Raw genomic sequence first — 23,833 nt, forward strand, 5'->3', positions numbered from 1 at the left:
TTTTAATTTTTCTGCTTTATGTTCTTGAATGTAGTTAAAATAGCTACTTTATTTTTAAAGGTTTTATTTACTTTTATTTGAGAGAGAGAGAGCACAAGCAGGGAGATGAGGGAGAAGCAGGCTCCTTGAGGGGAGCTTGATGTGGGGCTCCATTCTAGGACCCTGGGATCGTGACCAAAGGCAGATGCTCAGCTGACTGAGTCACCCAGACACCCCTATAATTGCTACTTTAAACTTTTGTTTGTTAATATTAACATATGAGGATTGGTCTCTGTTAAATTCCTTTTCTCTTGAGTCTATGGCTCAAGTATTAATCAGTTTCAGCTACTGTAACAAAAATATAATAGATTGGATGGTTTAAACAACAGAAGTTTATTTTATTGCAGTTCTGGAGACGGGATTATGATTAAGGTTTTAGCTAGTTCGGTTCCTGGCAAGAGCTCTTTTTCTGGATTGTAGTGGCTACCTTCTTGCCATGTCCTCACATAACCTTTTCCTGGTGTGAGCACATGGTGGGAGAGGTTGAGACAGGGAGAGAGCTAGTGAGTGTGTGTACATATATGTATGTGAGTGAGCTCTCTAGTATCTCTTCTAAGAGTATTAAGCTTATCATAGCAGAGTTCCATCCCTATGACCTCATTTAACCTTAATTGCTTCCTTAGAAACTCCATCTCCAGATACAGCCACAATGGGGGTATAGGGACTCAGCATATGACATTGGAGGAATACAAGCATTCATTCCAAACATTTTGCCAAATGGCTCCCCAAATTCATGTGCTTCTCACAGAAGTTGGAACTCACTATAACATCAACTCTAAAGTCCAAAGTCTTATCTAAATATCATTTAAATCAGATATGGGGAAAAAAAATCAGATATGGGCGAGACTCCAGATATGATTCATCCTGAGGCAAAATTTTTCTTCACCTGTGAACCTCTGAAACCGGACAGTATGTGTTTCCAAAATAGAGTGGTGGGACAGGCACAGAATAGACATTCTCATTTCAAAAGGAAGAGATCACAAGGAAGAAAGGGGTGATGGGTTCCAAAGAAGTCCAAAAACCTCACAGGGCAAATTCTATTAGATCTTAAAGCTTGAGAAAATCTTTAGTTCGATGCCCTGCCTTCTGGATCCACTAGAACAGTGGTCCCACCCTGACAGCTCTTCAGGATGGTCCCATTCCCAAGGCTTCTTGATGGAGTCTGATCTGTTGAAAAAAGAAATAAGACAGCCCTGATGATCTCTGAATCACCTTTATGGTCTCATCTCCTTTTCTTGGAGAATAGTGCAGGTTTGCAGTTGAGTAGCCTATTGTCCTGTCCTGTAGAATCAAGAAGTCTGACAGCCTTTCCTTCATTTTTTCTTTCATTTTGAACTAGCAGTGTTTCTGCTTGTGTAATTCCACCATCTCTTTATTGAGTGATAGTCTAGCCACACTTTCAGTATTCTCTTTAGACGATTCATTCTCATTTTTTGCAATATAGACAGATTGAGTATTTTCCAAATCTTTAAGTCTTGGTTCTTTTTAACAACTCAGTTCATTTCTCTCCTCTTAGATTTTACTGTAGAGGACCTTCCAACAGCCTGTACCTTCCAACACTTTACTTAGAAATGTTCTCAGCTAAATATTCAATTTCATTATTCACAAGTTGTGTCTTTCACAAAGCACTAAAACACAATTTAGCCAGTTCTTTGCCATTTTATAACAAGGATTGTCTTTTTCTCCAATTTCCAACAATATGTTCTTCATTTCTTTCTGAATCCTTACCAGAATGGTCGTTCATGTTCATATTTTAAACATTCTGTTTATGATATGTATATTCTCAAGGTGATAGAAACTTTCACTAGCTCTTATCTTTTCTCCCTAAGACTTTGCTGGAGTTGCATTTAACATCCGTATTACCACTAACAGTCCCTTCACAGAAGCCTACATTTTACAAAATTTTTCTTTTTAATGTATTTATTTTGCTTATTGAACTATATAGTTGACAATGTTACATTAGTTTCAGGTGTACAACATTATGATTCAACAACTCTGTGTTTACTATGCTCACAAGTGTATCTACCATCCATAACTATACAACATTATTAGAATATCATTGACTGTATTCCTTATGCTGTATGTTTCATCCTCGTGCCTGATTCATTTTATAATTGGAAGCCTGTATCTGTACTTCCCTCCACCCTTATTTGCCCATGTCCCCAACCCCCTTCCGTCTGGCAACCACCAGTTAGTTCTCTGTATTTATGGATCAGTTTTTGCTTTGTTTGTTCTTTTTTTTTTTTTTTTTTAGATTTCATTTATAAGTGAAATCACATGGTACTTGTCTTTTGTTGTCTGACTTAGTGTAATACTTTCTAGTTTTTACAAATGGCAAGATCTCATTCTTTTTATGGATGAGTAATAGTGTGTGTGGGTGTGTATATGTATGTGTGTATCTCAAATCTTTATCTGTTGATGGACATTTAAGTTGTTTTCATATCTTGGCTATTATAAATAATGCAGTAAATGTAGGGGTGTATATATCTTTTTGAATTAGTGGTTTGAGATTTTTTTGGGTAAATACTCACTTGTGGAATTACCAGATTGTATGCCTTTCTATTTTTAGTGTTTTGAGGCGCCTCCACACTGTTTTCCACAGTGGCTGTACTAGTTTGCATTCCCACCAACATTACATGAGCCTTTTTTTTTTTCCTCCACATATTCACCAACCCTGTCTTTTCGAGTCTAGCCATTTTGACAGGTTATAGTGTAATATCTCATAGTGTTTTTTATTTGACCTAATGATTAGTGATGTTGAGCACCTTTTCATGTGTCTGTTGGCCATCTGAATGTGTTTTTGGGTTCTCTGCCCATTTTCTTAATTAGATTATTTGAGTTTCTGTGGTGTTGAGTTGTAAAAGTTCTTTATATACTTCGGATATTAGCCCCTTATTGGATATATCATTTGCAAATATCTTCTTCCATTCAGTAGGTTGCCTCTTCATTTTATGAAGGAACCATTTATGGTTTCCTTTGCTATGCAAAAGCCTTTATTTTGGTGTAGTTTCAATAATCTTATTTTTGCTTTTGTTTCCTTTGCTGAAGGAGGCATCTAGGAAAAATTTCCTAAAAGGCTGATATCAAAGAGATTATTACTGCCTGTATTTTCTTTAAGAAGTTTTATGGTTTCAGTTCTTAACATAAGTTCTTTCATCTATTTTGAGTTTATTTATGGTGTAAGACTGTGGTCCAGTTTCATTCTTTTGCATGTAGCTGTCCAGTTTTCCCACCACCATTTGTTGAAGAGATTTTCCCATTGTATATTTTTGCCTCCTTTGTTGTAGATTAATTCAGTGTATAAGTATGGGTTTATTTCTGGACGCTCTCTTCTGTTCCATTGATCTAAGTGTCTAGTTCGTGCCAGTATCATACTGCTTTGATTGCTGCAGCTTTATAGTATATGTTGAAATCTGGGATTGTAATACCTCCAGTTTTGTTCTTTTTCAAGATTGCTTTGGCTACTTGGGGCCTTTTTTTTTTTTTTTTTTAAGGATTTTATACATTTATTCATGAGAGACACAGAGAGAGGCAGAGACACAGGTAGAGGGAGAAGCAGGCTTCATGCAGGAAGCCCAATGTGGGACTTGATCCCAGGAACCCAGGACCATGCCCTGGGTAGAAGGCAGGCGCCAAACCGCTGAGCCACTCAGGGATTCTTGCAACCCTGCATATTCTTATTCCAAACAGAACCTTAGATACAAAGCAGTCACTGGTGACTTTGGCTGGCTAGCTGACGTTGTAGCTGGTGGTCCTGGGGCACTTTTTGCTGGGGTTTACTGGTGGGATGGCCTGAGCTGAAGTGGATGGGGGCAGGGTGATCCTAGGGCTCTCTGCATAGCAGGACTGCTGAGGCTGAAGTACATACAAGCTGGGTGGTTCTGGGGCTCTCTGTGCACACGGTGCCCTGGTAGGACAGTTGAAGCTGAAATGGAGCCAAAATTGTCTGGAGTTATCTGGAGCCAAAGGGGTATGGCCCTGGAGTGTTCTGAGGTGCCTTGCACTTGTGTCACCTTGGCGAGATAACTAGCACTATAGGGGGGAGCTAACCAGGGATGTTGTGGTGTGTGTTGCACTAGGGTCACATGGGGGGAGTGTCTGGGGCTGGTGTGGGATGGGGCCTGGGGGATACTGAGGTGATAGGTCACCAAGGGCACCAGCACCCTACTCCTGTCCATGCTGTCAGGGTGCAGAGAGAATGTAAACCATGGCCCCTTCAAGGGGTTTACCTTGGCCCACCAACCTGCAGAGTTCCAGCAGCTCCCCCACCATTTGGTGGAATCCTAGGGCTGGATATTTTTATAATCTAGTTACTCTTTTAAACCATGACCTTTTTTCTCTGCTCCAGGGAAGACAAATCTACTTATGGTCCCTCAGTACTATCCTTCCCTAATGCGGTTTGCAGTGACAGGGGTGGGGGTTCCTTTCGTTAACCATGTCTCTATTTCTCTTGCTATTCTCTATGTGGTCTCTCTATCTTTTGTAGTGCAGAAGCTGTTCAGTCAGCCCCCAGTTCTTCAGGAGGAATTGCTCTATAAATAGGTATAGATTTGGTGTGTCCTGTGGAGGTGAGTTCAAGGTCTTTCTGCATTGCCTTTGTGAATTAGAAGTCCTAGGCTTTTTTAAGCATGCACATCAAAACTTTTCCAGCCTTCACCATAACCCAGTTCCAAAGCCACTTCCATTTTTTAGGTACTGCACCACTCCATTTCATGGTAGCAAAATCTGTACTAGCATTCTCTAGAGAAGTAGAATCTAGAAAGATTCATTTGAAAGATTTCATACACATAATTACGGAGACTGACAAGTCCCTAGACCTACAGTTGGCAAGCTGGAGACTTATGATAGCTGATGGTATAGTTTAAGTGTGAATCTGAAGTCCTGTGAACCAGGAGAGCCAGTAGGGTGATTGCAGGCTCAAGCCTGCTAGCCAAGGTAGGAACAGGTGATATCCCAGGTTGAAGGCAGTCAGGAAGGAGGAATTCTCTTATATAAGATAGGGTTAGCCTTTTGTTCTCTTCAGACCTTCAACTGATTGGATCAGGTTTACTCACATTAGAGAGAACGATCTGCTTTAATCAATTTATTGGTTTAAATGTTAAAATGATCCAAAAACACCTTCATAGAAATACTTCGGATAATGTTTGATGTAATAATCTGAGCACTTTGAGGCCCAGACAAGTTCACAGGTAAAATTAAGCATCACAGGTCACATTTCCTAATTTTTTTGTGTGTGTGTCTGGTTATTTTGGACTTACGTTGGACAGTGTGAATTATATAGTATAGGAAATTTGGACTCTGTTACATTCCTCCAAAAAGTGTTAATTTCTTTTGGTTTAGCAGGCAATTAATTTGGCTGAACTCAAGCTCTCAACTCTTGTCTCCCCTGTGATGGGCAGCATATGAAATCTTTGTTCAAGTCTTTTATACTTAGCTGGGGCATTGGGAGTTGTTCCATTCATATGTAGTTCAGGAGACAGCCACAGATTTGGGCTAAGTTTATTGGCAGAATTTGAGACTCCCCTTCTGTGGCTCCCTCCCTTCTGGGAGTTAATGTAGTTGATTCTAACTCTGTCCTCTAGTCTGGTGGTGCATTTGAATTAAAATAGTTCTTTTGTCTTATTTTCTTGCAAGCTAGTTGCTTATTATATTTTTCAAGTTTCAGTTTAATGAATAGAAGCATATTTCATTTTTAAAAGATTTTATTTATTCACTTAAAAATTTGATTGATTGATTTATATAGAGAGAGTACACACGAGTAGGGGTGGGATCAGAGGGAGAAGGAGAGAGAATATTAGCGCAGAGCCTGATGTGGGGCTCAATCTCATATCTATGATATCATGACCTGAGCTGAAATCAAGAGTTGGATGCTTAACTGACTGAGCCATCCAGGTGCCCCTAAGATTTTATTAAGTAATCCCTACACCTGATGTGGGGCTTGAATTCAGTCTTGAGATCAAGAGTCACATGCTCAGACTGAGCCAGCGAGGTGTCCCTAGAAACATATTTTTATCTTATAATTGATTACTTTCTTGATGCATTTTGGGAAAATTTAAATAGTTTAGAAATGTATAACTACTAAATATAAATAATACCTTTTGCCTCGGTTATCTTTAGTTTTCTAACAGGAATTGGTTGGTGCAGGGCTCACAACTCCTTAATTTTTATTTGTCTCTATCATTTTCAGAAAGCATTTGCCTTGTAATATCTGACCTTCTTTTATACTTTGTTATATGTAAATTAGTGGTGAAAGTGGAGCTGATTAATAATACAGCTTTTTCTGCAATTCTCTTTCCCATCTGTTAAAATTATTGTCTGGATTCTTTTGTTTTCAGTTTTATTAAGAAATAATTGACATATATAGCTATATAAGTTTGGTTATATAGCATGATGGTTTGATTTACATATATTGTGAAATGATTATCACAGTGGATTTAGTTAACATCCATTATCTCATATAAACACAGAAGAAAAAAAAATTCTTCTTTAATAAGAACTTTCAAATCTACCCTCTTAATAAGTTTCCTGTGTGTCAAATAGCAGTGTTAACTATAGTCATCATGTTGTATATTACATCCCTAGTACTTATAGCTTAAAGTTTATTTTTTTATTTTTTTATTTTTTTTAATTTTTATTTATTTATGATAGTCACAGAGAGAGAGAGAGGCAGAGACACAGGCAGAGGGAGAAGCAGGCTCCATGCACCAGGAGCCCGACGTGGGATTCGATCCCGGGTCTCCAGGATCGCGCCCTGGGCCAAAGGCAGGCGCCAAACCGCTGCGCCACCCAGGGATCCCTATAGCTTAAAGTTTAAACCTTTTGTCTACTTTCCTTTAGTTGTACTCCCTGCCTCTGGTAACTGTAAGTCTAATCTCTTTTTCTATGAGTTTGGTTGTTTTTTGTTTTAGAGTCTACAAATTGATGAGATCATATAGTGTTTGTCTTTCCCTGTCTGACTTATTTCACTTAGCATAATGCCTTCAGGGTTCATCCATGTTGTTACAAGTGGTAGGATTTCCTCTTTTTTTTTTTTTTTAATGCGTGTCACAACTTTATCCTTTCCTACTTTGATGGTCACTTAGATTGTTTCCATGTCTTGGCTATTATAAGTGATTATGTGAACATGGGGTGGGGGGTGGGGTTGGTGCAGATATCTTTTTGAGTTAGTGTTGTTGTTTCCTTTGGATATATTTCCAGAAGTAGACTGGTGGGTCATATGGTAGTTAAAAAAAAAATTTTTTTTGAGGGGTGCCTGGAGAGCTCAGTGATTGAGCCTTTGGTTCAGGGCATGATCTTGGGTTCCCCACGGGGAATCTGCTTCTCTGTCTGCCTGTCTCTGCCTCTCTCTCTGTGTCTCTCATGAATAAATAAATAAAATCTTAAAAATAATTTTTTTTCTTAAGATCCTCCAGACTGTTTTCTATAGTGGCTGTTCCACTTTATGGTCCTATCAGCAGTGCAGAAGGTTCCTTTTTCTCCACATCCATGCCAGCATTTGTTATCTTTTCTCTTTTTGATGGTGGATCAGGCTTATTCTTCAGTCTAATTAGGGCATTAATGACATTTTAGGCTGTATAATTCTTTGTTGTGGAGGACTGTCTTAGGCATTGTAGGATGTTTAGAAACATCCCTGGTCTACCACCTACCCATTAGATGTCAGTAACAACCCCCTCTTCCATTATGACAAGCAAAAAATTCTCCATGAGGGCAAAATTACCGAGCTCAAGTTTAAAGAGAAAAAAACTAAGTTATATGGACTTTTTTGTATTCTAATCATACTGTACTGTTTATAGGTAAATAGTTCTTGTAAAGAAGATGACTCTAAACAGAAGCAACCAAACAAGAAAAAGAGGATCATCTATGATTCAGGTAATATTTCTTCTGAGGAGCTTTAAAGTTTTAAAATAATTTTATATCCCATAGAACAGTGTTTTCCTGGGATCCCTGGGCGGCGCAGCGGTTTAGCGCCTGCCTTTGGCCCAGGGCGCGATCCTGGAGACCTGGGATCGAATCCCGCGTCGGGCTCCTGGAGCATGGAGCCTGCTTCTCCCTCTGCCTGTGTCTCTGCCTCTCTCTCTTTCTCTCTCTCTCTGTGTGACTATCATAAATAAATAAAAATTAAAAAAGAAACAACAACAGTGTTTTCCAAACTGATGTTCTGAGACACACAGCTCTCTCTGATGTTACAATAGGTCCTGTAAGGGGAGGGCTCTATGCTCAAAAAAAGTTGTAATAGTTTTAATATCAGAACTTATCAGAGCTGAAATACGTTAATGTATTAAATATGTTCAGGGGGGTATATAGTATATATAGTATGTCTTAGACTTACTTTGAATATGGCATATTTATTAAAAAAAAGATTTTTTTTAAAGATTTTATTTATTCATCAGAGGCACAGAGAGAGAGAGAGAGAGGCAGAGACACAGGTAGAGGGAGAAGCAGGCTCCATGCAGGGAGCCTGATGTGGGACTCCATCCCAGGACTCCAGGATTACGCCTTGGGCTGAAGGCAGGTGCTAAATGGCTGAGCCACCCAGGGATCCCCATTTTTTAAAATATTCATGCTACTATTGTGACTGAGCTTAGAAACTGAATTTGGAAAATAGTGCCTTAGAATATTGCTTTAAAAACAAAGATCTTAAAATTTAATTTTTGTGTTTTTTTTTTTTTAATTTTTATTTATTTATGATAGTCACACACAGAGAGAGAGAGAGAGAGAGGCAGAGGGAGAAGCAGGCTCCATGCACCGGGAGTCCGACATGGGATTCGATCCCCGATCTCCAGGATCGCGCCCTGGGCCAAAGGCAGGCGCCAAACCACTGCACCACCCAGGGATCCCTTGTGCTTTTAATCTAGTCCTTTTTTCTTGCATTTAAAATGGAAAAGCACCATATAAAATATTTGAATATACTTTTAAAATGGAGAATGTGTATTTTTATGGATGTCTTTTATGATAGATTAAAATAATGGTGAAACTCAGTAAGTTTTAGGTTTTGCTTTTGTGGAGAAGACTCATCTGGTGTGAATTCTTAAAAAGGTAACCTAAGGAAGCATTTATAGATTGTTAGGATTTGACTATGATAGCAAAGATTCTGATTCCATCCTAAAAATATTTGAATGTTTATTGTGAGTTTTTAACTGCTGTATACTGTAAGGAATTTGAAATAAATACACATCCTCATTCCCTGGGAGTTTGTCTTTTGGGAAACTGGAAATTTAATTGTTTGATGCAGTTTAGGATTGTATGAAACAGGATTTATAAATGCATGGCAGAGGAAAAGGAAGGATACTAAAGTTTATGAAACTTCTATTTTTGTATTGCTTTGTCTTGGTTTGTATTTAAATGTCTTGGGTGATTAGGTTGTGGTAGATAGACTAGTGGCTCCCAGAGATGTCCATGTCCTAATTCCTAGAACTTGTGAATAGGTTTGGTTCGGTTACATGACAAAAGAGAAATTAAAGTTGTAGGTGGCATTGAGGTTGATAATCAGATGACCTTAAAATAGGGAGATTGTCCTGGATTCTCTGGTGGTGGGCCCATTGTATTCACAAGGAAGAGAACAGAGAACAAGAGAGAGATTAACTGTGGAAGAAAGAGAACCAGAGAGATGGCAGCATGAGAAGGATTTTGCCTGATGTTGCTGGCTTTGAAGATGGAGGAAGGGAGCCATAAACTAAGGAATGTTAGCAATCATTAGAAACTGGAAAAGACAAGGAAATGAATTTTTCCCTAGAGTAACCAGGAAAGGATCATAGCCCTGCTGACACTTTAATATTAGCCCAATGAGACCCATATGGGATTTCTAACCTTCAGATCTGTAAAATAATACATTTATGTTGTTTTAAGCCACTAAATTTGTGGTGATTTGTTATAGTAACAAAAGAAAACAAAGACAAAGACTTAATACTGGTAGGAGTAACCTGTGAGAATGCACGATACGAGTTTTATCTCAAATGAGCCTTGAAGAATTGGTTAACAGTCACTGTAAAAATGCACTGTATTTTATTGTTGAGAGTTTTGTTTGATTTTCCTTTCATGTACAGATTCAGAATCAGAGGAGACAGTGCAGATTAAAAATGCCAAAAAGCAACCAGAAAAATTGCCATTGGCCTCTAAACCTGCTAAAATTCTACGCCAGGATCCCGTTACATATATTTCAGAAACAGGTAAGGTACTGAATATGTTTATTGTTTTAGAAGAAGAGTAGTGTGCGTTATGTTCTTGAGCTTCTCATTGGTGTCTGGGTGTACCTCCTTCACTTTGAATAGAATTTCTGTTGCCTTTTTTGCTTCGTTGGTTTATATTTATCAGAATAAGTCTATAGTCATTATCCTTGGCATTTTCTGTGGGGCAATTTCAGGGCTATTGGCCTTGGAATTTTTTTAGGTGTTCTTTTTTAAAAAAATATTTATCTATTTGTTTTAGCACATGTGAGTGTGAGTAGGAGAGAGGCTGAGGGAGAAGAGAATCCCCAAGCAGACTCCCCACTGAACACATAGCCTGATGTGGGCCTGATTCCAGGACCCTATAATCATGACCCAATTCAAAACCAATAGTCAGCTACTTAACCGACTGAGCCACCCAGGCACCCCTAGGTGTTCTATATCGAATAAGTTGGAAGTTCTATCTTTAATCATATATTAAAATATTATTGGTGTGTTTTAAAACTTCTTTTTTACGTTAGTATTTTATCTTGCATTCTAAAGTCATAATCTAAGTATATAATGGTATTCATATTTGTGGTTTATAATTTAGCATGGGGTGCCTGGGTGGCTTAGTCAGTTAGGCATCTGACTTTGGCTCAGGTCGTGATCACAGAGTCCTGGGATTGAGCCCTGCATCTGGCTCTGCACTCACCAGGGAGTTTCCTTATTCCTCTGCCCCTTCCCCAGCTCGTGTGTGTTCTCTCCCTCTCCTCTCCCTTTCTCAAATAAATAAATAAATCTTTTAAAAAAATATAGTGCAGATGTGACCTGAATTCTTTGTATTCCCTTGTGACCCTAGACTTTAGCATTGACTTTTTAAAAGGTAATTGCTTTTCTACTTAAATTCATTTGTTCGATCTGTTTTGAATGGTCAAAAAGCAAAAGTCATAAATGTACACTAATCTTCAAATGGTAAAATATATAAATGATCGTGTCATTTGGTAAGGAACTCTGAATTGTCATCTGAGGAAAAACTCAGATGTGTTCATTGTAAAGTCCTTTTGATTCTGACATTATTAACTACTAGGGCAGACAATAACAGGAATAAAAATGTAAATGTATTAATCTTCAACCCTTTGAATTGGTTCCTATACAGAAATGCTTGAAGGGGCCGTGAAAGCATTTCATAGGTTACTGATTTGTTCATATTGAAGAAAACCTCTGAAACCATTATTTTTAGCACTCTGTTATTTTTATTGCTATTGAAGTGAATACACCTGGTTTGAAGAGATAGGGAAAAGCCACATAATTATTTTTGGCATAGCATAGTACAACTTATATTCAACAAACATTTATTGAGTCATTTTTACAACCCAGTTACTAGGTGCTGGGGATATAATAGATGATCAGAGACTCCCAAGTACTCTAGGAGTCTCTTGAGGCAGCAATAAGCAGTAGTCAGGCCGAGTGCTTAAAGGGTAGGATTTGATCTGGCAGTTGAAGGATGAGCAGATGATGGAGGAAAGAACATGTCCGTTTAGGCAGATGGGATTATTTAAGGCACAGCATCCAGTACAGGGGTTGGTGTGTTCATAGGACACAGAAGAGACTGCTTGCCCACATGACAAGGAGTGGTGGGAGGTAGGATGAGGGAAGACCTTGAAAGCTAGGCAGATGAATTTAGACTTAACATAGCAGGGAAAAGGGAACCATTAAAGTTTTATTTATTTATTTGAGAGAGAAAGAATGTGCAAGGGAGAAAGGGTAGAGGGAGAGGGAGAAGCAGATTTCCTGCTGAGCAGGGAGCCCCATGTGGGGCTTGATCTTGGGGTCTTAGGATCATGACCTAAGCTGAAGGCAGATCCTTAACCAGTTGAACCACCCAGGCACTCCTGAAGTTTTTTTTTTTTTTTACTCCTGAAGTTTTTGAAGAGAGTTGTGGAATGATGAAAATGGTATTTAAGGATGATTGCTAGATTGCTAGTGTTCAAGGTGGGATGGAGTATAGAAACTGTAATTAGGGAAGTTGAGGCTTTGACTAGGAGTGAAGTAATGAGAGACATAAAAAGTTTGCAGTAGTGATTTATAAACATTTTTGAGAAATGAGTTACATATTAGGTGTTTGGATTACCTATGATACTATAATTAGGATAATTGGAGAGTTAATGTCTTTAGCATGTTTAAGGGTTTTTTGTTATTTAAAAAATTTTTTTGAAAATTATTTTTTAAGTAATCTGTGCACCCAACACATGTGGGGGCTTGAACCCACAACCTTGACTCTATCCACTGAGCCAGCCAGGTGCCTCTTGATTTTTGGTTTTGTTTTTTGTTTGTTTGTTTGTTTTTCCAAAAACAGCTTTATTGATTATACATATCACCTCTAAGATTTTATTTTTAATATTTTATTTACTTATTCATGAGAGACACAGAGAGAGAAGCAGAGACATAGGCAGAGGGAGAAGCAGGGTCCCCAAGGGGAGCCTGATGTGGGACTCGATCCAGGATCCAGGATCATGCTCTGAGCCGAAGGCAGACATCCAACCACTGAGCCACCCAGGCGTCCCCACCTCTAAGAGTTTAATATTATTGGAATTTGCAGATAAAAGGTCAAGGTTTTTTGAAGATATGAGTAACTATAAGGCTTTAGTTAAATGTATGGGCTGTTACTTGAGAGTGTGCAGGTACTCATGGTAGAACCACTGGTTGATAAGTAAGGAATAAAACAGAAAAGGAAAGTCCTTCCTGTTGTAGAAGGAACCTGAGTCTGGAATGTCAGAAGCCCTGCCTGAGTGTCCTAATAGCTTGTTTGAGTCTGTCTCACTTTCTATAAAGCAGAAACACCAATTGAATAGGCTTGTTGGAGAGACTTCCCTGGATGATGCGGAGGGAAGGGCCAGACCCGGTGCCTGAGGCAAATAAAAACAAGCAGTCTGAAGGAAAAAGGAAAAGCCCACAGATGAGTTTTGTAGGTTCTCATTTATTTGATAAAGTTGTTCAAATGATCAAAAACAATGTAGGTAACATGAACGTATTTTCTGTAAGCTTTTTGGTAAGCTGAGATATTTCTTCATTATGATACAGGCCTTAACCTTTTTGTTCTATTGCTAAATATCTGTTCAGGCACATTGTGCAAATGCACTCTTCTATTCAGAGATCCCCCTCTGAGATCTGGCCACCTTTGTGAAGTTTTGAATATGTGGGAGGGATACTAGAAACAGTATGGTGATAGGTTTATTATGTAACTGAAGGTGGTGTGATCAAGCTTCCCAGTGACAGCCTGGAAACGTCAAAGTTAGTGTGCAGACAGCCGTGGCCTTCAACTGTGGTTCAGTTGGCTATCCTTATCTTGTGATTTTAGGTACACAGAAGGGTCAGACGATTTAAGCTCTGATCACAGATTTTCTCTAACACAGGATTGTTTATTTCAGACTGGGTATTTTCAAATGTTATTTTCTGAATAGATACCCAGCATTTTATCTGAAAATTTTGTGAACATTATCAGTGTTTTATGTCATTCTGCTGGTGGCATATATATGGGAAGGTGAACATCATCCCCTTGTTTTAGCTGAAAATCTTGAAATATGATGTACCCATCTAATAGGATGTTCAGTATTAATTATATAGTATTCTGTTTTTTCTTAGAATTAAGATATAGGAAAAAGCTAGTTCTTTCCTTGCCTATATTTATCTTCTCATACTTTGTTATTCCTTGAAATGACAGGTGCATGGGAAGAAAAATAAGTCCTTTTTTCCCTCTTCATAAGAGAATGAACTGTTAAAAAGCAGCCCATAATAAAATCAGAAATATAAAGAGTTTTAAGAAAGGTGTAGCTTCTTGAAATAATAAGCTGGAAAATGCTTCATCTTAAAATAATTAAAAAAATATTTTTTTAAACTAAAACTATAGTTTTTCAGTAGTGGGTCATGAAGAAATATTCACATTATAAATATAAATATTACTAGTATCAGGTTAAATAGAATATTTATGGTAATAATAGTTTAAAAATAAAAATTCTAACCTAAAATTGTACTGTTTATTTGGAGATTGGAGGTTCTTGTGGAAGAGGGTTATATGACAATGATTTGGTTTTAACAACCTATTAATAACAAAAGAAACGAGTGCCTGGGTGGCTCAGTCAGTTAAATGGCTGTCTTTGGCTCAGGTCATGATCTCAGGGTCCTGGGATGGAGCCCCACTTGGGCTCCCTGCTCAGCGGGGAGTCTACTTTTCTTTGTCCGACTGCCTCTCCCCCCTAGCTCATGCTCATTCTCTCTCTCTAATGAATAAAATCTTAAAAAAATAAAAGAAACACTTTGTGGTTCATTATTCTATAGTTTATTTTTTATAAACCAATTTTTGTTTGGTATTTTTCTTGCAGCATAGTATTTGTAGTGTTTAAGAGCATGAGCTCTTGATTCAGTCTGGGTGGGTTAACCTTCATTTACCTTCCCCGTGGCTTAGTTCCCTCATTTGTGAAATGGATTTATTACTAGCACGTATGTCAGAGGCCTTTTGATGATCAAATGAGATAATTCTTGAAAAGCATTTAAAACAGGGTCATATGGTAAATGCTCAATTATTAACTGTTAGTCTTACATTTTAATTTTGTTGTATCTCTACATCTGCCTTTAAAGACTATGCTAAAGACATTTTGTTTTGGCTTAAGTACTTAGGACTTTCTGTTGATTTTGTAACTACTTCAGAAATTTAGAAATTGTATTTGACCCACTTGTTGTGGATATGTGCTGTCCAGTATGGGAACTACTAGTTACAGCTTTTGAACACTTGAAATGTGACTAGCCCAAACTGAAACTCTTGTAAGTGAATTAGTACCAAAATGAAGTAAATTATCTTATTAATATTTTTTAGTATTGATTACATGTTGAAATGATAATAATTTGGGTATGTTGGGTTGAATAAAATATATTATTAAAATTAATTTCACTTGTTTCTTTACTTTTTAAAATTTGGTTATTTGGATTAAACCAAACATTTAAGTTAATTTTACTTGTTTCTTTTTACTTCTTTTAAATACGGTTATGAGAAAATTTAAAACTACATATGTAGCTCACATTCCTGTTGTACAGGGCTTTATAAACAATGAGAAAAATAGGAAATAACCTTAATTGAGAAAATAATGTACTTCATTCAAGTACTTTTGTACATTCAGGTACTTCATTCAGCTCTTTAGGCTTGTTAGCTTGTTTAGCTTCATGATGTATTTTTCATCATCACTTTTATTAAATCTGTTTTCTGTTGATTTTTAAAGTACGTTGATTACATTAATCTTCCAAAATACAGGGAAAGGAAAAAATAGCATATAAACATCTTCCTAGCTAACCACGGACTCTAGTAAAATGTTCTTGTAAGTTGGTAAAATCCCAAATACTTGTTTTACTGGGTAAATATATTTACTTTTAGCTGTTTAATGAAGTGAGAGACCTTGAGTTTTGTTTGGCCAAGATGACCTTTTATTAGGCAGTTTCATCAGGGGCTGGTGTTTGGTTGAAAATGATGGGGGTTTTCCCTGTCTTGAAATTTGTTTATAACGGTTATTTTTAATTTAATTTTAATTTTAATTTTAATCTGGAATTTTATAATTCCAGAGACAGTGCTCTTGAAGTTATAATTATTTTGGGGATGTTAAATGGGAAAAAAATTGAGAATGTGGTGGTCTCTATTTCACCATGTAATATTAGCAATCTGTGGCTTTGGAAAACAGTAGCAGAAAATACTGCTGAGGATGTGTGTGTGTCACATTCTCTTTTGCTGATCTTTAGAGACATACAGTTTTGCTTACCAGTCAAATAGGAATAGATTATGTATAAGATTGAGAACATTTCTTAGATGTTTTCAGGGAAACCAGAGTGATTGAGACAAAAAATTTCTCTGAAGTGAGAGGAAACTAAGAACTGTGTATTACATTTCTTTGATTATACTTGTTTATAAATTAATATTGATTTATGCACTAAGACTATAAAAGAAACTAAATTTATCATTTTGGGGGATGAGTATTTAGATTAATATTATTTTAAATTATCTAAGTAACACATTCTCATTGAAAAAAGAGACAATTCAGATGAAAATGTTTCATTCTGTCATCCATTCCTTTGCCTTACATAGCTATATAAATAATATATACACGCACCCAAATGTACATATATATCTGTATATACAGCTTTGTATTTATTAGAGTGGCATTTTATTTTGACATTTCTGTAGCTTCCTTTTTCATAACTTAATGTCTTTGACTTGCTCTTTCCCTCTCTCCCTCTTTTCCTCTCCTTGTCTCCCTCCTTGCCTCTTCCTCAGAAAGACTTTTATCTCATTCTTTTAAATTTCTGTGTGGAATTTAATAGTATGCACTTAATTTTATTCATGTTCTTATTTTGGATATTGGATTACTGATTTGTGAACATACCTGTTTATGCTTCATTACAATATATTTTACAATAAATGAGTGATTCACAGTGAAGATTATGATTACCTAAAAGAGAATAGTATTTCTTGAGGTTCATTTTAAGAATGTAGTTTACCTACTTATATTATGAAGAATAGATAGGGCTTCCACTTTCTGCTTCTAGGCATAGTGCTCCTTTGAGGGTTCTCCCCATTCCCTACCAGCAGCATTTTGTTTTTCCTTTTGACTTTATTAATCTTATGGATCAAAGCACCACTAATAATAAATTTTTTTGAACATATGCTACTATTAAGCCAAGTCTTTTCCAGTTTTCAGGTCCAGAAAAGGGAGACTTTACAGTTACCTTTATTAAATTTCTTTCTGAAAGAAATTCTTACATCTTTTTTATTTTTAAAGACATTTAAAATTTATTAGAGAGTGAGCGCATGCGTACCCATGCACACATGCTGTGGGGCTGGGGGAGGAGCAGAGGGAGAAGGAGGAAGAGAACCCCAAGCAGGCTCGGTGTCCAGTGCAGAGCCCAACTGATGCAGGCTTAATCTCACGGCCCTGAGATCATGACCTGAGCCAAAAGCAAGAGTCAGACGTTTAACCAACTTAGCCATCCAGGTGCCCTGAAGCTCTTGTATTTTTATTAGATTCCAGGCTTTTGTATCCTGATCCATTCATTTATTTAACAATATTTAACAATATTAAATCCTCACTAATTTATTTATTCAACAAATGTCATGTGTTCACTGTATGTATGTAATAGTGTACTGAATATTCTATGAAATAGATACCAGAATAAAAGCATAGTCTTGTCTTCAGGGCTTAGAGTTCATTGGGAAGATAAGTCTTATATAAAAATTATTTAAGGAAAAAATTAGCAGTGATAAAAATATCTTCCAAGGATATTGAGGCATGGGAGTGGTAACTTTTGTTTTGGAGGTTCAGGAAACATTTCCTGGAAGAGACAGAAATTTGAGATAAATGTGAAAAGTTTTGGAAGAATTTATCATGGAAACTTAGGTACTGTGTGCTAGAAAGAGAATAATGTGGAAGCATCTGCTATTTCATATGCATTATTCATTACTTTCTAACCTATTATAGAAAGAAAATCTATTTTAAAAATTCAGTGTGTAAATTTTTACAGATTTACATGATTAATACTACCTAGTATTGTAGCTCATATATATTTTTTTGATGGGGAAACATTTTTTAAAGATTTATTTATTTTAGAGAGAGCACATGCTTGAATGAATGGGGTTGGGGAGGAGAGAGCGAGAGAGAGAGAGAATCTCAAACAGACCACGTGCTGAGCATGGAGTCTGCTGTGGGGCTTGATTTCACAACCCTGAAATCATGACCTGAGCTGAAACCCAAGAGTCGGATGCATAACCGACTGAGCCACCCAGCACCCCATGGCTTATATTTTCTTAATTATGGTATCTTCTACATAGGAGTCTTTTACTTTATTTGAAACACCTGTGTCCAGAGTGAAAGAAGTCTACCACAATGATGAAATAAATTTCATCTTATATACTGTAATTTTTTTTCAAAAACACTTCTACTGACTTCATGAATGGAATCGCATTATTTATTATAAGGCTTATATTTCATATCCATCTCATTTGAACTTCAGATCTTCCTAATATTAGGGATGACTTACATTTAGAAAGCTTCCTTTAGAAACTTCTTTTTGGAAAGGAAGCAATTTTCAATCTAAAATTGCAGAGTTTTACTGTGGAAGAATGTAGTAATTCTTTGGATGTCTTTCATCTACTTGTTTTTCCATATCAGATTTTATAGCTTCTACAAATTTGTTAAATATATCTTTGTATTTCTTTCCAAGTCATTGGTAAAATTATTTAGTGTTAAGAGACAGGTAAAGGTACCTTTTCCAAAATTGACACAATCTATTAATCAGCGCCTTGGATATAGCTTTTCTATTTCTCATGAATAGTTGTTCAGTTACTTATGGATCTAATAGCCTCTGTTACTTATCTCGTATTTCATCTTGCCATGAATCAGTGCTTCTCAGTAAAGGGTGACTTGTCTCTCAGGGAACCTTTGGCAAGATCCAGAGACATTTTTGGTCATCATTAGCTGGCAGGTGTTATGGCGTCTGGTTGATAGAGGCTAGAGATGCTACTAAACATTGTACAGTGTGCAGGAGAGCTCCGTACAGAAGGAATATTTGGCTCAAAATGTTAATGTAGAGGTTGGAAACCTTGCCTTACCCTATCAGAAGAGAATTTGGTGAATGTTTTGTTGAACTCCAGATAACCCTTATTTCTAGATTCATTTCGTTTGCTAGTCCTTTAACTTACAAAAAGAAGCACTTAGGTTAGCATGGTTTATTCCTGTGATCCTTGTCTTGTTGAATATTCCATTTAATCTGCTCTTGATATTATTGCACAGAATTGTCACTAAACCTTTCCTCTTCTGTAGTTCTGTGTTTGGGGACCTGCCATTCACTTTCTGGCAATTGGGATTCCATTTCTTGTTTTTAACCTTTAGACACTTCTTCCATTTTATAGATGAGTCAAAAGTCACGGTTACTGCTTTAGCAATTTTATTCACAGATTGACATTAACTGAAACGTCTTTATAGGAGCATGATGCTTTCTTACAGTCTTTTTTGCCTAATAGTTTGTTCTTTAGGCCTCTTTTAAAAGTGCATATTATGAGACCTGAAAAAAAATTAAGTGGCATAGGGGAGCACTAGAGTATCTAATGATTTTTGAGGTTCTGAAGCATCTTTGAAAATGAGCATACTGCTGTTTGTTCTTGAGACACATGTTTTACTGTCAGGCACTTGTGAAACTTTGAGAGACACAGGATTGTATTCTAGAATGCCGAGGAAGTAGGATTATATTAGGAAAGTATAATTAAATAGTAATAAAATAATATACAAGTGATTTATACTTGGCTCTGATGCTGAGACAATTTTGTTACCTCCTCTCATATGTGGGAAAGTGGAATGTGAATGAAAGTGGGGAATGGCATTGTTGAACCACTCTCTTTACTCTTGATGGCCAATCAGGTTTCCTCCATGCTGCCTGTTTCATACCTAAGAATTGTAAGAAGCTCTGTGTGATGTACCTGTGTCCCATTGTCCAAGCCTCCCCTTGACTTCCTCCGCTACTTTCCTTTTTCTGTGAGATCCAGTGGAGAGAGAGGGAGGGAAAGTAAGTAGTAAATTGTTCCACTTTCTCCTTCTGTGTTACATTTTCTTAGTAATTGAAACTGGCAGTGACTTTCCATGGACTGTTATTCCTACTCTGGTGGGGAGTTGGGACCTATGTGGTGGATAACATCACAACGCAAGCCGGTACTTTTTTTCCTCTTATATATCATTACTCACCTCACTAGGCCTCACAAATTACGGGTTTATTTTAAAAAAAATATAATGAACTCTGTTCGATTCTAAGAGGATTTAGTGGTACTGAATCATGAGCTCTCTTTCTTGAGTAAAAATGGTCAATCTCAGAGGTTTTATTTAATTATACTAAAGTACAGAATATTTGATTCACCACATAAATGGTGTGAAGATGGATGTTTAGTTTCTCTTCCATCCACCTAATTAGCAAATACTTATTAAAGACTTGGCATATGTTTGAACCTTTCTCTACTTCCAAAACCAAAATGACAGTTTAGGTTTTTGACTCAAAGAAGTATTGAAAAGGAATTTTGTAGGAAAAGGCTCTCAGATTCCTTTTGGAAATTTTGTAGGAAAAGGGAACTCAGATTCCCTTTTTAGTTTTTGACTAGTTGTTGCAAAATAAATTATTTTTAATCTCTGTAGCCAGATCTCTCTAGCACGATCTCCATTAATTTGTTTCTTTTGTGTTCCAGACGAAAGGAATGAACGTCAGAATCCCAAACTCTAAGTAGGATGAACTCCATAATTAGATTTTTTTCCTTTTTTGCTTGTAAATAGATTTTTATATGGACCTGCACATTATTTTCTTTCTCTTTCATTTGTTATCTTTTCTAAATAAATGAATGTCTCTAACTCAGAGTGGCAAAGCAATCTTCTTTCCCAGGCAATTCCTCTGCTGTATGTTGGATAATGCTCGTTTATTTGGTGATTGTTACCACATTTGAGGTTATGTTGTGTATAAATAAAAATAAATGGTGTTTTTATAAGGAGACAGATATCCTGGAGGGAGATTCTAAGTGTTCAATTGCCCATGATTTTCAACTAGGTCTGAGAAATTGGACTTAGATCTATTTATCATTATTGTATTATAAGTTTCTGCGGAGAAGGGAACACAAGTTGCCTTTGGCTTCTGAAGGTGCAAGAACAAATTTAGGCTTATTAAAAAATAAGAACAAATGTTTAAAAAAGAGAAATAATCATAACTTTATTTGGAATGTTTCATTTCTACACTTTAGGATCGTAAAATATTTATTTTATGTGAGGATGGTGACAGCAGCTTCTGTTAAATGACTGTCTTCGGCAAGCATTGTTCTCACCTTTGGCCTCTTTTGCCTTCTTTTTCCATAACGTATTGGTATATAGCCTTTGAAATATTAAGGACTAAAGGATTTTTAAGACAGCCAGTTTAGAAGTCATAGTACAGACAGTAGGACTCTTGATTTCTTCAGGTTTTCTGGTTTTGTCAAGGCAAGATGACCAAATTCTTTCAGATATATCTGCGACTTTATAGAACACCATATTTTTCTATATTATCCTTAATGAAACCCTCTGTATTTATAAGAAATACCTTAATGCTTAGGATCATGAGTTTACTTTTTTGTTGTTAGTTTTCCCAGTCACTGTAAGGAGTATGGGGAAGTGCATAAATCATGGAATACTATGTAAGTGTCAAATCAAGGAAGCCAGTCTTTTCTCTTTTCATAGCTGTATTTCACTCAAATTGCTTCTACTTTCCAAGGGGCCTGGAGAGCTATTTATTTTGTGGTTAGCAGAGTAAAAGGCGCCTTGTATGTAGTTTTAGCTTAGTACAATATAAACACAGTTGAAATTTTATGCAGAACACTTCCATATTTTTTTGAAAATTCATGTGTAATTCCATTTTTACTTAAATTATGAAAATGCTTATAAAATTATGTCTGTGTTTGGGGTATAGTACATCTTTTGGATCTATAGCTTGAAGACATTGTTAAGTTTGAATTTGTGTATTCTAAACCAAAAATTCAGAGAAAGGCTCTATTACCCTCCACTGTTACAAAGAGATCTCTAGTAGAGATGGCTCGTGAAAAAAGACCCCACTTTTAGGGGTGACATTTATACCTATAATGGTAAGGCTAACCTAAAGGAAAAGAGTGATGCATTTTTGTTTTTTTGCCAGCTTAATTTTACTGTTCCCATAATATTTTTGAGCTTTGAAATTCGAGATTAACTTTTAATGACTACATGGATCCATTGTATGGCTAGACCACAATTTATATAGCTCTTTCCCAGTTTTGATTATTTCTGTTGCTTACATTTTTCATGTTCCTAATAGTGTGCTAAATGTTCGTGTATACAAATATTTGTCAGTACCTCTGATTATCTCCAGGAATTACTGGGCTAAAGGTTATGAACATCTTTAAGGCTCTGCATATATTTTGCCAAATTGCTTTCTGGAAATTCTTTCTGGTTTACATGTTTTCATAATCAGTGTTTATATTAGAACTAATAATACATTATAGGTGATTTTTATGGTTGGTGTACTTAAGTGGAATGGTGATAATGTCACCTCTCCTTTGCAAAACCATCAGAATCAGACAGCTTTTCCCACATCTGGCAGGGGCAAAGAAGGATCGATTATCAGGCAGGGAGAACAGATACATCAGTTACTGAACCTAATCTGCTGGCTGACTCTTGTTAACAATAGTTATACTGAAATCTGATAAGTATATCAAGCCGTGGATGTGCTTAGAAAAATTTACGAATGAATTTTTATTTTAAGCTTGAAGGTAGATTGACTGTAGTTGAAGATAAAACAAGTATGCTTTAATTAAAATCTTTTGGTTGCAGGTTAAAACCTGCTTATTGTAAAAAGCCTACTTTAAGCAAAATGGCATTTGTTAGGCCATTGTCACATCTCACTGAATGCAAGAATGAATCTTTAGTACCTTAGTTTAAACATGTTCAGCAAACTGATCAAGGGTAAGATTGGCCCCCATTGTGATCCAAGTGCCCACTCCTGGTCCAGTTGTTGGTGGCAAGGAGTATGGAGTCATCTTACAAATTTACCCATGATTATTGCAGGCCCTTGGAGGGTGGCCTAAGGTGTAAATTTCTGGGAATTTGTAGCGAACAATTCATTTGTGATGAATTTGCTTCAAGTGGTGGATTACTTTTTATATTTAGTAATCAGAAACCTGCAAGGGTTTCTAGTTTGTAGAGTTCATAGTTTCATTTTAACTTAGTAATTGGAAAGTAAGACGAAGTCCTTTTTGATTTTTACATATCTTAGGTATTTTCCTCTTTGAGATGGCAACCACATAGGAATAGCACAGTACCTGGCAAATGCTCTTGGCTGAACGGAGGACTATTTGAGAGGAAGTGACTCACTCATATGTGGCCTTGCATACCAAATTTATGAAGCGGTCCCTACCACCCCTAGTGACCCAGTCTTCACAAGTGCCTTTTAGATTTTTCTTTTTATTGGATGTCTTTTGTCATTAGGCCAACACAAAGAGCTTTTTATCTTGTGAATCACAGAGCCAAACAAAATTTTTTGAGGCCCTTTTGAGGTACACTGTTGTATCCAAGTTAGACTAGAAAGACTAGAAAGCTTAGAAAGACTTTTAAAACCAGATATTTAATGGAAACTTTTTAGAAAGATAAAATGTAACAATGTGCTTAAAGTCTTAAGTGAAGGCTTAGATATTGCTAGACAGCCCACTTCATATATAGCTAGACTCTGACAGCTTCTTGCCACCTCTGCAAATACCACCTAGTCCAAGGCGTCAGCATTTCTTCTGTAACAGCAGTAGCTTTCAACATGGTCTTCCTGCATTCGCTTTTGCCCCTTGACGGTGTGTTCTCCAAAGGACAGGACTTAAGTTTGATCACTGACTGCTGAAAATGTTTCAGTGGATTCTTATTCTAAAATAGAACCTAACATTCTTTGCATGACCTGGAAAATCCCACGTGATTTGACTCCTGCCTCTCTCACCTTAACTCCTGTGCTATAGCCCCTTTGCGCTGCAGTCACAGTAAACTCCAAGCACATTCACTTGAAGTTTTCTGCATTTGCCCTTTTCATTGCCTGAGGTTACTTCA

At 36.8% G+C, this 23,833-nt stretch overlaps 2 protein-coding genes across 8 annotated transcripts in view; one reads left to right on the forward strand and one right to left on the reverse strand.

Annotated features, from left to right (window-relative positions):
• WDR19 (WD repeat domain 19) overlaps window positions 1-23,833 on the reverse strand; it is a 175,577-nt gene that overhangs the window by 26,666 nt on the left and 125,078 nt on the right. The gene's annotated exons all lie outside the window — the stretch shown is intronic.
• Window positions 1-23,833, forward strand: part of RFC1 (replication factor C subunit 1) — an 81,314-nt gene that overhangs the window by 15,488 nt on the left and 41,993 nt on the right. For both annotated transcript variants that reach the window (XM_077879411.1, XM_077879421.1), the window contains exons 3-4: window positions 7,833-7,908; window positions 10,083-10,205. In XM_077879411.1, coding sequence (XP_077735537.1) covers window positions 7,833-7,908; window positions 10,083-10,205 — 199 coding nt within the window. The remainder of the gene's footprint in view (window positions 1-7,832; window positions 7,909-10,082; window positions 10,206-23,833) is intronic.

Source organism: Canis aureus, chromosome 2 (assembly GCF_053574225.1).
Source record: "Canis aureus isolate CA01 chromosome 2, VMU_Caureus_v.1.0, whole genome shotgun sequence".
NCBI lineage: Eukaryota > Metazoa > Chordata > Mammalia > Carnivora > Canidae > Canis > Canis aureus.